Raw genomic sequence first — 19,202 nt, 5'->3', positions numbered from 1 at the left:
TGTTCTCCCATCATTTCAAGAGGGAATGTTGAGCTTTGTCTGCATGCAAAGCTTTTCAACTGGGAGACAAGAAACATAAGACAATAAACGTTTGGTGTTTACATGACTACCAAAATCTGTTTATTTTTACAAGTGGTATCAGAATCATGTTTCGAGTGAACATAAATCTCACATATTTCATCCCAAAAACATTTTAGTTCACATGCCACTTAACACAAAACTACATGCTTCAGTTTTGTGGGTTTAGATGTTAAAGCTATATGTTGTTTTCCAAAAAAAAACGAGAAATTTTGATTCGTAAACATTTATTAACTTGTTTTAATTGATGTTTATAAACTGTATAATCGATGTTTATAAACTGTATAATCGATTTTCTTTTTTTTTAGAAAAATAAATAATTTCATTAATGGTAGGTAATTAATTCATTCTATTAATGGTAGGTAATTAATTCATTCTATTAATGGTAGGTAAAAAGTAAATATGGACCTAACCTCAACAGTCTTCATTTTTGCCACTTTGTGGGGGTGATGGTAGACTCAGAGAACAGGCTCCACCTTTACGTTAATGGTATCGACCAGGGGACTGCTGCATCTGACATTCCGTCTGTGTGCTATGGGTTGGTCGATATTTATGGTCAATGTGAACAGGTAAGTATAATAAGGTGAGCTGTTATTCAAGATGCAAGAAATGTTCGTGATCACACATAAGGAAGCTTCAGCATTTATACTGACCTAAAACCATAGAGGTCAGTTATTATTAGAACCTTTGTATCAGCAGCTCGCGAGCTGACCAAGTACAACTTTTGTGTAGTTATGTAGAGTAATGTCATTAAAGTTAGCTATAAACAATCTATACCAAACTGTAGAGTTATGTGTGATAGCTGGAAACAATTTATACCAAACTGTAGAGTTGCATGTGATAGCTGGAAACAATCTACACCAAACTGTAGAGTTATGTGTAATAGCTATAAACAATCTACATCAAACTGTAGAGTTATGTGTAATAGCTATAAACAATCTACATCAAACTGTAGAGTTATGTGTAATAGCTATAAACAATCTACATCAAACTGTAGAGTTATGTGTAATAGCTATAAACAATCTACACCAAACTGTAAAGATATGTGTAATAGCTATAAACAATCTACACCAAACTGTAGAGTTATGTGTAATAGCTATAAACAATCTACACCAAACTGTAGAGTTATGTGTAATAGCTATAAACAATCTACACCAAACTGTAGAGATATGTGTAATAGCTATAAACAATCTACACCAAACTGTAGAGTTATGTGTAATAGCTATAAACAATCTACATCAAACTGTAGAGATATCTGTGATGATTTTCATGGTGTAAAGAAACATTTATCTGTCAATAATCCATAGTTTTAACTAGAAACAAGTCACTAACTGTCCTTGAATCAGTTTCTTACTTCCCCTTCAGTGTGTTATATTTATCTTATTTTATAAACGTTCCAAGGGATATAATACAAATTATTTGTAGATGAGTTTTTTTTCCCCCCACTTTCCTTTTAATTTGTCCATTGTGCCTCAGAATCAGAGTTGTGTAAAAATAGCTTTTAAAGCCCATCTTCTGTCTCCAAAAGTCTGACGAAGAAATTTGTCCATGGGAACTAGAACGTATTTGGGCTAGATGATGGGAGACAAAATATCCTATGAAATACAATTAAACCATATGTTTCCAAGAACATAATGCTGTTGTTAACCGAATTTTGAATGTTAACGAATGGAACACTTGCATACAGTTTCTTTATTTCTTGACATACATTTTGTTAGTACACTTATTTTAAAAATTAATGAAAATGTTTTAAAGAAACTTCTGACAATGTAATAGTGTTTAACTGAAAGTTGACGAGTACAGGTTTTGTTAACAGATGTTACACTGTTTAGGTGACGATTGTCAACTCAAATGATGATCAGAATCATCGGGTTGAGTATAAGGAAAAGGCAGACAAAGATACAGGTGAGTTTATGTGTGTCTGGAAACATGTGATATATTTGTAAACTGACAAGCAGTGATTTACAAGCATGATGAAGTGATTTTTATTTTGGAAAACATACTACGTGTTTGAACAGAACACTGGTCTGCTTCTTTAGTATTAATAAGAACGTTTTTTGTAGTCCAGAGCAATTTATCTGTGTTGTGCAACAGATTAGTTTTATAGGAAATTATAGCTGTATAAAATACTATGTTGACACTTGCACTGCCATTTAACAAAGTATTTAATGATGCACTGTCAGTCAATCTAAGGATGCAGTGCACTGTTAGCTGTGTCTACAATTTTTTATACATTATGTAGTTGTTTGATATTGTCATAAAATACTGTCTCCACTGTGTATACTGTGGTACTTATAAAGGAAATTTAAAGACCTATATTAAATATGGTTCTCAACTCATTAGATAGTACCACTTCTGTTTCACTGACCACCAGATTCCGGTAGATTAATCATGAGATCCTTTAAGTAACAAATTTACTGATTTTACCTCGAGATCTGACCACTGTAATCAATCAGCAGTCACTGATTTGTTATTAAAAGTCAGAACTTAAGTTCTACACTAATATTATTTTGACTTCTGTGGAAAATGTTCACAATGTTTAAAACCATAATCACCAATCTAAACATTTTAAAACAATTTATTCTACTACATTTCATTGTAATGACCATATTTGTTACATCACCATATGCCCTAGCATGGGATGATGGTTAGGACACTCTACTCATAATCTGTGGGTTGTTGGCTCAAGATCTGTCGCCGAACATGTTCACACTTTCAGTCGTGGGGGAGTTACAATGCTACAGCTAATCCCACTGTTCATGGGTAAGAGAGTAGCTAAAGAGTTGGTGGTGGGTGGTGTTGACTAGCTACATTCCTTCTTGTCTATCAGTTCTAAGTTAGGGATAGTTAGTGCAGAGAGTCTTTGTGTAATTTTGTGCAAAATTAAAAAACAAAAATTGCCATTTTTGTTGACTTGAGAAGTTTAACAGACTGCAACTGCTTATTGAAAGAATAGATGATGTCGTAGCTTCTATACTTTTGGTCTGAAGAATATTTTAGTTTGGAAGGTGAAATGTCATCTTTTTTTCAACAGCCAGCTGCTGTCCAGAAAAATTTTTAAACATGCTGTTTCTATTCTGCTTAAAAACCCACTGAAATAACACTTCACAAATATAAGTTGTCTTAACTGTTTTGAAAGCAAAAATTGTTGTATCTTTTCTAAGTGCTCACAAACATGTGCAAATAGTTATTATTTTTAAGTGTTTTGTTATTGTCAGGTGATATAAATTTTTTAGGTTATCATATAAATACTAATTTTGATAAAATAATTCTACTAGTGTTTAAGGTATCTTGTACATGTATTAAGAATTATTAAGCCTTATGATTATGTTATAGGTATAAAAGAGAAAAAGAAGAAAAGTCAGACACTAGAAAAGTCAGTGATAAAAAACTGCGAGTATCAGAACACATGCTCCAGGTTTCTGGCCACATTGGGGCTGCCAGGTAAAGTATTACTGTGGATAAGTTATTCCTTATTAAAAGACTGCGAGTATCAGAACACATGCTCCAGGTTTCTGGCCACATTGGGGCTGCCAGGTAAAGTATTACTGTGGATTAGTTATTCCTTATTAAAAAACTGCGAGTATCAGAACACATGCTCCAGGTTTCTGGCCACATTGGGGCTGCCAGGTAAAGTATTACTGTGGATAAGTTATTCCTTATTAAAAGACTGCGAGTATCAGAACACATGCTCCAGGTTTCTGGCCACATTGGGGCTGCCAGGTAAAGTACTACTGTGGATAAGTTATTCCTTATTAAAAGACTGCGAGTATCAGAACACATGCTCCAGGTTTCTGGCCACATTGGGGCTGACAGGTAAAGTTTACTGTGGATAAGTTATTCCTTATTAAAAAACTGCGAGTATCAGAACACATGCTCCAGGTTTCTGGCCACATTGGGGCTGCCAGGTAAAGTATTACTGTGGATAAGTTATTCCTTATTAAAAGACTGCGAGTATCAGAACACATGCTCCAGGTTTCTGGCCACATTGGGGCTGACAGGTAAAGTTTACTGTGGATAAGTTATTCCTTATTAAAAAACTGCAGTATCAGAACACATGCTCCAGGTTTCTGGCCACATTGGGGCTGCCAGGTAAAGTATTACTGTGGATAAGTTATTCCTTATTAAAAGACTGCGAGTATCAGAACACATGCTCCAGGTTTCTGGCCACATTGGGGCTGACAGGTAAAGTTTACTGTGGATAAGTTATTCCTTATTAAAAAACTGCAGTATCAGAACACATGCTCCAGGTTTCTGGCCACATTGGGGCTGCCAGGTAAAGTATTACTGTGGATAAGTTATTCCTTATTAAAAGACTGCGAGTATCAGAACACATGCTCCAGGTTTCTGGCCACATTGGGGCTGCCAGGTAAAGTATTACTGTGGATAAGTTATTCCTTATTAAAAGACTGCGAGTATCAGAACACATGCTCCAGGTTTCTGGCCACATTGGGGCTGCCAGGTAAAGTATTACTGTGGATAAGTTATTCCTTATTAAAAGACTGCATGAGTATCAGAACACATGCTCCAGGTTTCTGGCCACATTGGGGCTGACAGGTAAAGTTTACTGTGGATAAGTTATTCCTTACTAAAAAACTGCGAGTATCAGAACACATGCTCCAGGTTTCTGGCCACATTGGGGCTGCCAGGTAAAGTATTACTGTGGATAAGTTATTCCTTATTAAAAGACTGCAAGTATCAGAACACATGCTCCAGGTTTCTGGCCACATTGGGGCTGCCAGGTAAAGTATTACTGTGGATAAGTTATTCCTTATTAAAAAGACTGCGAGTATCAGAACACATGCTCCAGGTTTCTGGCCACATTGGGGCTGCCAGGTAAAGTATTACTGTGGATAAGTTATTCCTTATTAAAAGACTGCAGTATCAGAACACATGCTCCAGGTTTCTGGCCACATTGGGGCTGCCAGGTAAAGTATTACTGTGGATAAGTTATTCCTTATTAAAAGACTGCGAGTATCAGAACACATGCTCCAGGTTTCTGGCCACATTGGGGCTGCCAGGTAAAGTATTACTGTGGATAAGTTATTCCTTATTAAAAACTGCAGTATCAGAACACATGCTCCAGGTTTCTGGCCACATTGGGGCTGCCAGGTAAAGTATTACTGTGGATAAGTTATTCCTTATTAAAAGACTGCGAGTATCAGAACACATGCTCCAGGTTTCTGGCCACATTGGGCTGCCAGGTAAAGTATTACTGTGGATAAGTTATTCCTTATTAAAAGACTGCGAGTATCAGAACACATGCTCCAGGTTTCTGGCCACATTGGGGCTGCCAGGTAAAGTATTACTGTGGATAAGTTATTCCTTATTAAAAGACTGCAGTATCAGAACACATGCTCCAGGTTTCTGGCCACATTGGGGCTGCCAGGTAAAGTATTACTGTGGATAAGTTATTCCTTATTAAAAGACTGCAGTATCAGAACACATGCTCCAGGTTTCTGGCCACATTGGGGCTGCCAGGTAAAGTATTACTGTGGATAAGTTATTCCTTATTAAAAAACTGCGAGTATCAGAACACATGCTCCAGGTTTCTGGCCACATTGGGGCTGCCAGGTAAAGTATTACTGTGGATAAGTTATTCCTTATTAAAACTGCAGTATCAGAACACATGCTCCAGGTTTCTGGCCACATTGGGGCTGCCAGGTAAAGTATTACTGTGGATAAGTTATTCCTTATTAAAAACTGCAGTATCAGAACACATGCTCCAGGTTTCTGGCCACATTGGGGCTGCCAGGTAAAGTATTACTGTGGATAAGTTATTCCTTATTAAAAGACTGCAGTATCAGAACACATGCTCCAGGTTTCTGGCCACATTGGGGCTGCCAGGTAAAGTATTACTGTGGATAAGTTATTCCTTATTAAAAACTGCGAGTATCAGAACACATGCTCCAGGTTTCTGGCCACATTGGGGCTGCCAGGTAAAGTATTACTGTGGATAAGTTATTCCTTATTAAAAGACTGCGAGTATCAGAACACATGCTCCAGGTTTCTGGCCACATTGGGGCTGCCAGGTAAAGTATTACTGTGGATAAGTTATTCCTTATTAAAAGACTGCAGTATCAGAACACATGCTCCAGGTTTCTGGCCACATTGGGGCTGCCAGGTAAAGTATTACTGTGGATAAGTTATTCCTTATTAAAAGACTCATGAGTATCAGAACACATGCTCCAGGTTTCTGGCCACATTGGGGCTGCCAGGTAAAGTATTACTGTGGATAAGTTATTCCTTATTAAAAAACTGCAGTATCAGAACACATGCTCCAGGTTTCTGGCCACATTGGGGCTGCCAGGTAAAGTATTACTGTGGATAAGTTATTCCTTATTAAAGACAAGAGTATCAGAACACATGCTCCAGGTTTCTGGCCACATTGGGGCTGCCAGGTAAAGTATTACTGTGGATAAGTTATTCCTTATTAAAAGACTGCGAGTATCAGAACACATGCTCCAGGTTTCTGGCCACATTGGGGCTGCCAGGTAAAGTATTACTGTGGATAAGTTATTCCTTATTAAAAGACTGCGAGTATCAGAACACATGCTCCAGGTTTCTGGCCACATTGGGGCTGCCAGGTAAAGTATTACTGTGGATAAGTTATTCCTTATTAAAAGACTGCGCAGTATCAGAACACATGCTCCAGGTTTCTGGCCACATTGGGGCTGCCAGGTAAAGTATTACTGTGGATAAGTTATTCCTTATTAAAAGACTGCGAGTATCAGAACACATGCTCCAGGTTTCTGGCCACCTTGGGGCTGCCAGGTAAAGTATTACTGTGGATTAGTTATTCCTTATTAACCCTTTCATAACAGGTCATGGTTTAAAGGCCATGTCATCTCCAACAAAACAAAACTCCTAAACATCAAGGATAACTTTTAACCACATCATTTCTAGCTGGCTAAAGACTCATTTTGATGTGTGGTCTAACATATTTTGCAAACAACACTATACAGTGTATCACAGAAATCTGATAAATCGTTATACGAGAACAAGGAATAAAATTTATTTTTTTAAGTATTGAAAAGAAGGTTATAGGTTTTTAAGGTTCTAGAGTCAAAGCATGAACAGTCATATGAATGTTATAAAACTTGTACTGTTGATCCTCTCTAGTGGGATACTTTGTATCTGAACATAACGTTTGTTTCTGCGAGGCGTGTCACAAGATCAGGGCCGATGAACCTTACTTCAAGAAAGGAGAACCTCCTAGAGAATATGCTCTTCCCTTTGGCTGGTGCCGTTTCGCTCTTAGGTAAGAAGTAGGGTATAAGTTGTAGCATTTATCAAGCTTCTGTCATAGTTAAGATGCTATGTCCCTGTTCTGATCAAGCTTCTGTCATAGTTAAGATGCTATGTCCCTGTTCTGATCAAGCTTCTGTCATAGTTAAGATGCTATGTCCCTGTTCTGATCAAGCTTCTGTCATAGATAAGATGCTATGTCCCTGTTCTGATCAAGCTTCTGTCATAGTTAAGATGCTATGTCCCTGTTATGATCAAGCTTCTGTCATAGTTAAGATGCTATGTCCCTGTTCTGATCAAGCTTCTGTCATAGTTAAGATGCTATGTCCCTGTTATGATCAAGCTTCTGTCATAGTTAAGATGCTATGTCCCTGTTCTGATCAAGCTTCTGTCATAGTTAAGATGCTATGTCCCTGTTCTGATCAAGCTTCTGTCATAGTTAAGATGCTATGTCCCTGTTCTGATCAAGCTTCTGTCATAGTTAAGATGCTATGTCCCTGTTCTGATCAAGCTTCTGTCATAGTTAAGATGCTATGTCCCTGTTCTGATCAAGCTTCTGTCATAGTTAAGATGCTATGTCCCTGTTCTGATCAAGCATCTGTCATCGTTAAGATGCTATGTCCCTGTTCTGATCAAGCTTCTGTCATAGTTAAGATGCTATGTCCCTGTTCTGATAACAAAGGAAAATAGAGGACAAGCTATGTCCCAGTGGCCACTTGAAAGGAAATACAGGAAAGGCTGAAAGAAGTAAAACAATAAGGAGAAATATGAAAAATAAAGTTCCGGATAGAATAGAGGTAAAACAAAAGAGAGTGCAGAGGGCAGCTCCCACAGCCACCTTCTGATCTCCTGGAAGGACTGACGATGGTGGCTGTTGGCAAACCTTACTTGTAAAATATCTATTCTGTAAGGTAACTGCATGTTTATTTGTAAAAACACAGTTAAAACAAACACAGGTGCCTTTTAGTGATATAAAGTTGAAGGAATTAGCAATGATTAATTATTAGGACAGTTAACACATATTCTGATTAACCCAAGTTCTTGAAGTAAAAACGTACAAGAAAAACAAGTTTCATGTTATAAACCAGAGTAAGATATTACAGATTGAATTAGTGTGACCAATTGTTTATGGTAGAATATACATAGAACTCCCAAATGGTCATGAGTTTTGTTCACTGAACTGACCTTTTGTTGGTAAAGGAATGTTGACTGTAATTCTGATTGACCTTTGTTTATTTGTGTGAAATATAGCAAGCTTTCAGTCATATGTACAACTCTGTTAAATACAAAACATCTGTATTTGTACTAATGATGTGACTATAGATTCATAGCATCAGTCTGTTAAATACACAACATCAGTATTTGTGCTAATGATGTGACTATAGATTGATAACGTGTTAAATACACAACATCTGTATTTGTACTAATGATGTGACTATAGATTGATAACATCAGTCTGTTAAATACACAACATTTGTATTTCTACTAATGATGTGACTATAGATTGATAACGTCAGTGTTAAATACACAACATCTGTATTTGTACTGAGGATGTGACTATAGATTGATAACATCTGTCTGTTAAATACACAACATCTGTATTTGTACTAAGGATGTGACTATAGATTGATAACATCAGTGTTAAATACACAACATCATTATTTGTACTGAGGATGTGACTATAGATTGGTAACATCAGTGTTAAATACACAACATCTGTATTTGTACTAAGGATGTGACTATAGATTGATAACATCAGTGTTAAATACACAACATCTGTATTTGTACTAAGGATGTGACTATAGATTGATAACATCAGTGTTAAATACACAACATCATTATTTGTACTGAGGATGTGACTATAGATTGGTAATGTCAGTGTTAAATACACAACATCTGTATTTGTACTAAAAATGTGACTATAGATTAATAACTTTAGTTTAATTCAGACTTACAAATTGTATTGTGCGGTGACATTCATGTTAAGACTAAAAGTACTTTTGCCTCTTGTAAAGTTTGAATATTGTATTTGTATAACCTGTGTAATACAGTTTGTTTCAATATCTTTGTATATTGTATTTAATCTCATCTACCACGAATCATCAGTGTAGGGTAAAATGACTAGTCAATAACTGATATCAAATGTGTAATACAATGTTGTATGAAATATGTACTTTGAACCCCAACAACTGTGAACATACAATTAAAACTCCTTCATATAATGAAACATAAAATTGTTTGTGAAAACAACTACTAAACAGAAGAGAGGAAGCAGCTGATGGATGCTGTAAAAATTAAATAAAAACATATGGATTTTAACAGAAGAATTTGATCTTTTAACATCACTTAAGTGTATTAACCCACAAGGAAAGTGTAACTGATAATGTAAGTCCTTTCATACACATTAATCCACTAGGAAAGTGTAACTGATAATGTAAGTCCTTTCATACACATTAATCCACTAGGAAAGTGTAACTGATAATGTAAGTCCTTTCGTACACATTCATCCACTAGGAAAGTGTAACTGATAATGTAAGTCCTTTCATACACATTAATCCACTAGGAAAGTGTAACTGATAATGTAAGTCCTTTCATACACATTAATCCATGAGGAATGTGTAACTGATAATGTAAGTCCTTTCATACACATTAATCCACGAGGAAAGTGTAACTGATAATGTAAGTTCTTTCATACACATTAATCAACTAGGAAAGTGGAACTGATAATGTAGGTCCTTTCATACACATTAATCCACTAGGAAAGTGTAACTGATAATGTAAGTCCTTTCATACACATTAATCCACTAGAAAAGTGTAACTGATAATGTAAGTCCTTTTGTACACATTAATCTACGAGGAAAGTGTAACTGATAATGTAAGTCCTTTCATACACATTAATCCACGAGGAATGTGTAACTGATAATGTAAGTCCTTTCATACACATTAATCCACGAGGAATGTGTAACTGATAATGTAAGTCCTTTCATACACATTAATCCATGAGGAATGTGTAACTGATAATGTAAGTCCTTTCATACACATTAATCCACTAGGAAAGTGTAACTGATAATGTAGGTCCTTTCATACACATTAATCCACTAGGAAAGTGTAACTGATAATGTAGGTCCTTTCATACACATTAATCCACTAGGAAAGTGTAACTGATAATGTAAGTCCTTTCATACACATTAATCCACTAGAAAAGTGTAACTGATAATGTAAGTCCTTTTGTACACATTAATCCACGAGGAAAGTGTAACTGATAATGTTAGTCCTTTCGTACACATTAATCCATGAGGAATGTGTAACTGATAATGTAAGTCCTTTCATACACATTAATCCACAAGGAATGTGTAACTGATAATGTAAGTCCTTTCATACACATTAATCCACAAGGAATGTGTAACTGATAATGTAAGTCCTTTCATACACATTAATCCACTAGGAAAGTGTAACTGATAATGTAAGTCCTTTCATACACATTAATCCACTAGGAAAGTGTAACTGATAATGTAAGTCCTTTCATACACATTAATCCACTTGGAATGTGTAACTGATAATGTAAGTCCTTTCATACACATTAATCCACGAGGAAAGTGTAACTGATAATGTAAGTCCTTTCATACACATTAATCCACTAGGAAAGTGTAACTGATAATGTAGGTCCTTTCATACACATTAATCCACCAGGAAAGTGTAACTGATAATGTCGTCCTTTCATACACATTAATCCATGAGGAATGTGTAACTGATAATGTAGGTCCTTTCATACACATTAATCCACCAGGAAAGTGTAACTGATAATGTAAGTCCTTTCATACACATTAATCCACTAGGAAAGTGTAACTGATAATGTAAGTCCTTTCATACACATTAATCCACTTGGAATGTGTAACTGATAATGTAAGTCCTTTCATACACATTAATCCACGAGGAAAGTGTAACTGATAATGTAAGTCCTTTCATACACATTAATCCACTAGGAAAGTGTAACTGATAATGTAGGTCCTTTCATACACATTAATCCACTAGGAAAGTGTAACTGATAATGTAAGTCCTTTCATACACATTAATCCACTAGAAAAGTGTAACTGATAATGTAAGTCCTTTGTACACATTAATCCACGAGGAAAGTGTAACTGATAATGTTAGTCCTTTCATACACATTAATCCATGAGGAATGTGTAACTGATAATGTAAGTCCTTTCATACACATTAATCCACAAGGAATGTGTAACTGATAATGTAAGTCCTTTCATACACATTAATCCACAAGGAATGTGTAACTGATAATGTAAGTCCTTTCATACACATTAATCCACTAGGAAAGTGTAACTGATAATGTAAGTCCTTTCATACACATTAATCCACTAGGAAAGTGTAACTGATAATGTAAGTCCTTTCATACACATTAATCCACTTGGAATGTGTAACTGATAATGTAAGTCCTTTCATACACATTAATCCACGAGGAAAGTGTAACTGATAATGTAGGTCCTTTCATACACATTAATCCACCAGGAAAGTGTAACTGATAATGTGCGTCCTTTCATACACATTAATCCATGAGGAATGTGTAACTGATAATGTAGGTCCTTTCATACACATTAATCCACCAGGAAAGTGTAACTGATAATGTAAGTCCTTTCATACACATTAATCCACCAGGAAAGTGTAACTGATAATGTAAGTTCTTTCATACACATTAATCCACTAGGAAAGTGTAACTGATAATGTAGGTCCTTTCATACACATTAATCCACGAGGAAAGTGTAACTGATAATGTTGGTCCTTTCATACACATTAATCCACGAGGAAAGTGTTGCTGATAATGTTGGTCCTTTCATACACATTAATCCACGAGGAAAGTGTTGCTGATAATGTAGGTCCTTTCATACACATTAATCCACGAGGAAAGTGTAACTGATAATGTAAGTCCTTTCATACACATTAATCCATGAGGAATGTGTAACTGATAATGTAAGTCCTTTCATACACATTAATCCATGAGGAATGTGTAACTGATAATGTAAGTACTTTCATACACATTAATCCACTAGGAAAGTGTAACTGATAATGTAAGTACTTTCATACACATTAATCCACTAGGAAAGTGTAACTGATAATGTAAGTCCTTTCTTACACATTAATCCACGAGGAATGTGTAACTGATAATGTAAGTCCTTTCATACACATTAATCCACGAGGAAAGTGTAACTGATAATGTTGGTCCTTTCATACACATTAATCCACGAGGAAAGTGTAACTGATAATGTAAGTCCTTTCATACACATTAATCCACGAGGAATGTGTAACTGATAATGTTAGTTCTTTCATACACATTAATCCATGAGGAATGTGTAATTGATAATGTAAGTCCTTTCATACACGTTAATCCACTAGGAAAGTGTAACTGATAATGTAAGTCCTTTCATACACATTAATCCACGAGGAATGTGTAACTGATAATGTAAGTCCTTTCATACACATTAATCCACTTGGAATGTGTAACTGATAATGTAAGTCCTTTCATACACATTAATCCACTAGGAAAGTGTAACTGATAATGTAAGTCCTTTCATACACATTAATCCACGAAGAAAGTGTAACTGATAATGTAAGTCCTTTCATACACATTAATCCACAAGGAATGTGTAACTGATAATGTAAGTCCTTTCACACACATTAATCCACTAGGAAAGTGTAACTGATAATGTAAGTCCTTTCATACACATTAATCCACTAGGAAAGTGTAACTGATAATGTAAGTCCTTTCATACACATTAATCCACTAGGAAAGTGTAACTGATAATGTAGGTCCATTCATACACATTAATCCACAAGGAAAGTGTAACTGATAATGTAGGTCCTTTCATACACATTAATCCACGAAGAAAGTGTAACTGATAATGTAAGTCCTTTCATACACATTAATCCACGAAGAAAGTGTAACTGATAATGTAAGTCCTTTCATACACATTAATCCATGAGGAATGTGTAACTGATAATGTAAGTCCTTTCATACACATTAATCCACAAGGAATGTGTAACTGATAATGTAAGTCCTTTCATACACATTAATCCACAAGGAATGTGTAACTGATAATGTAAGTCCTTTCATACACATTAATCCACTAGGAAAGTGTAACTGATAATGTAAGTCCTTTCATACACATTAATCCACTAGGAAAGTGTAACTGATAATGTAAGTCCTTTCATACACATTAATCCACTTGGAATGTGTAACTGATAATGTAAGTCCTTTCATACACATTAATCCACGAGGAAAGTGTAACTGATAATGTAAGTCCTTTCATACACATTAATCCACTAGGAAAGTGTAACTGATAATGTAGGTCCTTTCATACACATTAATCCACCAGGAAAGTGTAACTGATAATGTACGTCCTTTCATACACATTAATCCATGAGGAATGTGTAACTGATAATGTAGGTCCTTTCATACACATTAATCCACCAGGAAAGTGTAACTGATAATGTAAGTCCTTTCATACACATTAATCCACTAGGAAAGTGTAACTGATAATGTAAGTCCTTTCATACACATTAATCCACTTGGAATGTGTAACTGATAATGTAAGTCCTTTCATACACATTAATCCACGAGGAAAGTGTAACTGATAATGTAAGTCCTTTCATACACATTAATCCACTAGGAAAGTGTAACTGATAATGTAGGTCCTTTCATACACATTAATCCACTAGGAAAGTGTAACTGATAATGTAAGTCCTTTCATACACATTAATCCACTAGAAAAGTGTAACTGATAATGTAAGTCCTTTTGTACACATTAATCCACGAGGAAAGTGTAACTGATAATGTTAGTCCTTTCGTACACATTAATCCATGAGGAATGTGTAACTGATAATGTAAGTCCTTTCATACACATTAATCCACAAGGAATGTGTAACTGATAATGTAAGTCCTTTCATACACATTAATCCACAAGGAATGTGTAACTGATAATGTAAGTCCTTTCATACACATTAATCCACTAGGAAAGTGTAACTGATAATGTAAGTCCTTTCATACACATTAATCCACTAGGAAAGTGTAACTGATAATGTAAGTCCTTTCATACACATTAATCCACTTGGAATGTGTAACTGATAATGTAAGTCCTTTCATACACATTAATCCACTAGGAAAGTGTAACTGATAATGTAGGTCCTTTCATACACATTAATCCACCAGGAAAGTGTAACTGATAATGTACGTCCTTTCATACACATTAATCCATGAGGAATGTGTAACTGATAATGTAGGTCCTTTCATACACATTAATCCACCAGGAAAGTGTAACTGATAATGTAAGTCCTTTCATACACATTAATCCACCAGGAAAGTGTAACTGATAATGTAAGTTCTTTCATACACATTAATCCACTAGGAAAGTGTAACTGATAATGTAGGTCCTTTCATACACATTAATCCACGAGGAAAGTGTAACTGATAATGTTGGTCCTTTCATACACATTAATCCACGAGGAAAGTGTTGCTGATAATGTTGGTCCTTTCATACACATTAATCCACGAGGAAAGTGTTGCTGATAATGTAGGTCCTTTCATACACATTAATCCACGAGGAAAGTGTAACTGATAATGTAAGTCCTTTCATACACATTAATCCATGAGGAATGTGTAACTGATAATGTAAGTCCTTTCATACACATTAATCCATGAGGAATGTGTAACTGATAATGTAAGTACTTTCATACACATTAATCCACTAGGAAAGTGTAACTGATAATGTAAGTACTTTCATACACATTAATCCACTAGGAAAGTGTAACTGATAATGTAAGTCCTTTCTTACACATTAATCCACTAGGAATGTGTAACTGATAATGTAAGTCCTTTCATACACATTAATCCACGAGGAAAGTGTAACTGATAATGTTGGTCCTTTCATACACATTAATCCACTAGGAAAGTGTAACTGATAATGTAAGTCCTTTCATACACATTAATCCACTAGGAATGTGTAACTGATAATGTTAGTTCTTTCATACACATTAATCCATGAGGAATGTGTAATTGATAATGTAAGTCCTTTCATACACATTAATCCACTAGGAAAGTGTAACTGATAATGTAAGTCCTTTCATACACATTAATCCACAAGGAATGTGTAACTGATAATGTAAGTCCTTTCATACACATTAATCCACTTGGAATGTGTAACTGATAATGTAAGTCCTTTCATACACATTAATCCACTAGGAAAGTGTAACTGATAATGTAAGTCCTTTCATACACATTAATCCACAAGAAAGTGTAACTGATAATGTAAGTCCTTTCATACACATTAATCCACAAGGAATGTGTAACTGATAATGTAAGTCCTTTCACACACATTAATCCACTAGGAAAGTGTAACTGATAATGTAAGTCCTTTCATACACATTAATCCACTAGGAAAGTGTAACTGATAATGTAAGTCCTTTCATACACATTAATCCACTAGGAAAGTGTAACTGATAATGTAGGTCCATTCATACACATTAATCCACAAGGAAAGTGTAACTGATAATGTAGGTCCTTTCATACACATTAATCCACGAAGAAAGTGTAACTGATAATGTAAGTCCTTTCATACACATTAATCCACGAAGAAAGTGTAACTGATAATGTAAGTCCTTTCATACACATTAATCTATGAGGAATGTGTAACTGATAATGTAAGTCCTTTCACACACATTAATCCACAAGGATTTTGTAACTGATAATGTAAGTCCTTTCATACACATTAATCCACGAGGAATGTGTAACTGATAATGTAAGTCCTTTCATACACATTAATCCACGAGGAATGTGTAACTGATAATGTAAGTCCTTTCATACACATTAATCCACAAGGAATGTGTAACTGATAATGTAAGTCCTTTCATACACATTAATCCACAAGGAATGTGTAACTGATAATGTAAGTCCTTTCATACACATTAATCCACAAGGAATGTGTAACTGATAATGTAAGTCCTTTCATACACACAAATCAAGATTATATTTTTAGTGCAGTTTTTCACTTTACCATACTAAACTTTAATGTATCTTATTACTAGTAGTGGAAGTGCTCTAAGAATTTCCTCGTTAAAGTATATTTTTCCTTTTACAAAAGTGTAATGAGAACTATGATATAAGATAATAGAAACACCAAGATCAGTAGACGGTACTTTAATTACTATCCGAGTATTTGTAGACGGAAAAAACTTTTGTTTTTCATTGTTGACTTTCTTCCGTGGGTTAAATACTTTTCACTTAAACATTATATAGATTGTATCCACTGTATTATATATTTGTAATTACTAGATTAGTAGAAATGACTTCATAAGCTTTTCATATTTCTGTATTAATTACCTAGTGATGCATCAAATAATTTTATTTTTATTTTTTTTAAGTAATCTTCACCATTTTTGTGTGCAGCATTGAATGTCTACATCATAACTTACTAAACTATCATTTCATAGATATTGTTTTTCCCAGGTTGCCTAATAAAGTGGATCCATACAATATTCAAGATTGGCACATAGCTTTTCATGGAACTCGACTGGGAGTAGTTAGAAGAATTCTGGATAGAGGGGAACTCCTTCCTCCAGGTTTGTTCATTAGAGTTTGTAGCCAACATTAAGTGCTGTGTTTCTGTGTACAAAAACTCTGATTTTTTTATGTTCAGAAAAGCAAATAACAAGTAAGTAGTAAAATTAAATGTCTTGCAGCAGATAGTTTTGTTAGGATTATACAATGGTCTGTGGTTTTAAGGTTATATGATGATCTGTGTTTTGAGAAATGATCTTAAATAGCTTTGATTTTGATGTTATATTTTCTTTAATATTTCTTTGAGGTTATATGATATCAAGTAGCTTTGTTTTTGAGGTTATATAGTGTTAAGTGGTTTTGTTTTTAAGACTGTATGATGGTCAGTGGTTTTGTTTTGGGGGTTATGTGGTAACCACTAAATTTTTATCTCAAAGATGTTTCTCTACATTTACAGACGGAATAAGTCTTGGATCAGGTGGTAAATCAGGGAAAGCAGATAACCATTCCCAACAGATCATACTCTCTCCCACGGTGAGGTATGCAGGATGTACGACATTCTCTCCACGACACGAGTATGTGAAATTTGCTTCATTATTTTAGTTTTCGTATTTAGTAATCTACAATCTGTGATCATTCTCTGGCATAACATAAAAGACACATCTGATTTCACATTGATAGAATGTTTGAAAACACTGTCTTTCTTTTTTCATTGCTCCTTTTAATGTTTATTATGTTACGAAACAAAAAACAGTAGCACAATATTTACCCTTTGTTACAAACGAGTTTTTATTTCACTTGTCTGACAGATGGCTACTCCAGCTAGTAAACTGTAGTAAAAGACAACTTTTTTGGGGTGACATCCACATGACTGTAAATGAATTGGTTATTGGTTCATAAGAAGGAAAGTGGTTGGCTTTTTACCTCTCAGAAAACCAATAATTTAAAACTGTTGTTGTTTCTTACAATAGTTTCATTGGCATATCAAAGAAATAACAGCTTTAGCCTGAGACTATGGTTCTGTGAAAGAAAATGTTACGTTTATTATGGCACAATTCACATTTAAATAGAAACTCCAAAAATTTGACTTCTAATTGACATCGTAACTGTGTTTTTAATGTTCACAGATGAAACTGATTCTAATGAATTGCTCCAAATAAAATGTGTGGCAAGTAATTACGTTTGTATCTGTTTGAAAGAAACTACTAGTAGTCTAAATTGATGTAAAAAGTATTAAATAGATATTAACCTAAGCTGTCCTCTTCAAGTAGCCACAAGGTTTGCAAATACCTTCTTATTCGGGTACACAATTTTCAAAACTAACTTACTGCCTTGATTTGTAAATAAACATTCATCACATGTCACTCTGAACAGTAATGTGAGTATGTATATATACTTATCTAGTTCTTAAAGTTAGAAATCATAGTTGTGTCTTACCTAACTGTTTAATAAAATATTTATGATAGATTCAATGATTCCAAGACTCTGAAGATTCTTCAGGCTAGAGTAGCCTTTCAAGTGTACATTAGACCTGGATCATATACATCCGGGCCCCAGCGACTTGGAGCTGTAGAACCAATTGATCTTCATTTTAGCAACAGTGAACTTGAGTGGCTTACGAAGGAACAGAATTCAACTGTTCTACATTCTCTTCTAGTAAGACTAGAAGGACTCTAGAAAGAAATGCTGTTTTCATCATATTGCATGTACTGTTGATAAGATTACAAACAGTGTAATATGGAAACTTTCATTTAGAAATTGTACAGATTTTTATCTTGTGTTTTGTAACTTATTTATTTATTCAGTATTCTCGTCCTAAGTTTACATTCCTGTGCATTAATATTATGATGTTCTGTTTACAATATTTCACAAAGAATAATGTAGTTTTAGGAATAATATATGTTCTTATTTTGTTCCAAAATTATGTACATTTGTATGCAGCTTAAAATACTCTAATCACACAATATGTGAAAACATTAATACTTTCTGTAAATATCAGAAGACATTATGTACAATCATTGTTTCAAAGTTGTGATGTGTTTATTTTATGTAGATATATGAAACAGAAAATGATCTGATAGAAACTTAAAGTAAAATTATTTCTGATTATGTGAAAATAATTGGTCTTTCTTGTTCACTGGTAACTACCTGTTAAGCCTTTTTCCTTCTTGTATCAAATTGCAATTTTATCTTATCACTACCTAAAATCATCAAACTTGATGGAACGTTGCTTTCTGAAGTTATGACACTTCACAATTCATGGAGATGTTTACCACTGCACCACAAGGTGGTGCTTCCTTTTCATTTCCAGAATGTT

General features: G+C 34.7%; 1 protein-coding gene across 1 annotated transcript in view; it reads left to right on the top strand.

The window, feature by feature from the left end:
* Positions 1-19,002, top strand: part of LOC143251783 (neuralized-like protein 4) — a 58,302-nt gene extending 39,300 nt beyond the window's left edge. Inside the window, exons 21-27 of the mRNA XM_076503026.1 lie at positions 468-647; positions 1,911-1,983; positions 3,415-3,522; positions 7,201-7,339; positions 16,835-16,947; positions 17,343-17,460; positions 18,352-19,002. Of these exons, the coding sequence (XP_076359141.1) occupies positions 468-647; positions 1,911-1,983; positions 3,415-3,522; positions 7,201-7,339; positions 16,835-16,947; positions 17,343-17,460; positions 18,352-18,562 (942 nt within the window). The 3' untranslated portion in view covers positions 18,563-19,002. The remainder of the gene's footprint in view (positions 1-467; positions 648-1,910; positions 1,984-3,414; positions 3,523-7,200; positions 7,340-16,834; positions 16,948-17,342; positions 17,461-18,351) is intronic.
* The last annotated feature ends 200 nt before the right edge of the window (positions 19,003-19,202 follow it).

This window comes from Tachypleus tridentatus, chromosome 6, assembly GCF_004210375.1.
Source record: "Tachypleus tridentatus isolate NWPU-2018 chromosome 6, ASM421037v1, whole genome shotgun sequence".
Classification (NCBI taxonomy): domain Eukaryota; kingdom Metazoa; phylum Arthropoda; class Merostomata; order Xiphosura; family Limulidae; genus Tachypleus; species Tachypleus tridentatus.
Note: the sequence above shows the minus strand (reverse complement) of the source record. Positions and strands in the feature narration are given on the sequence as shown.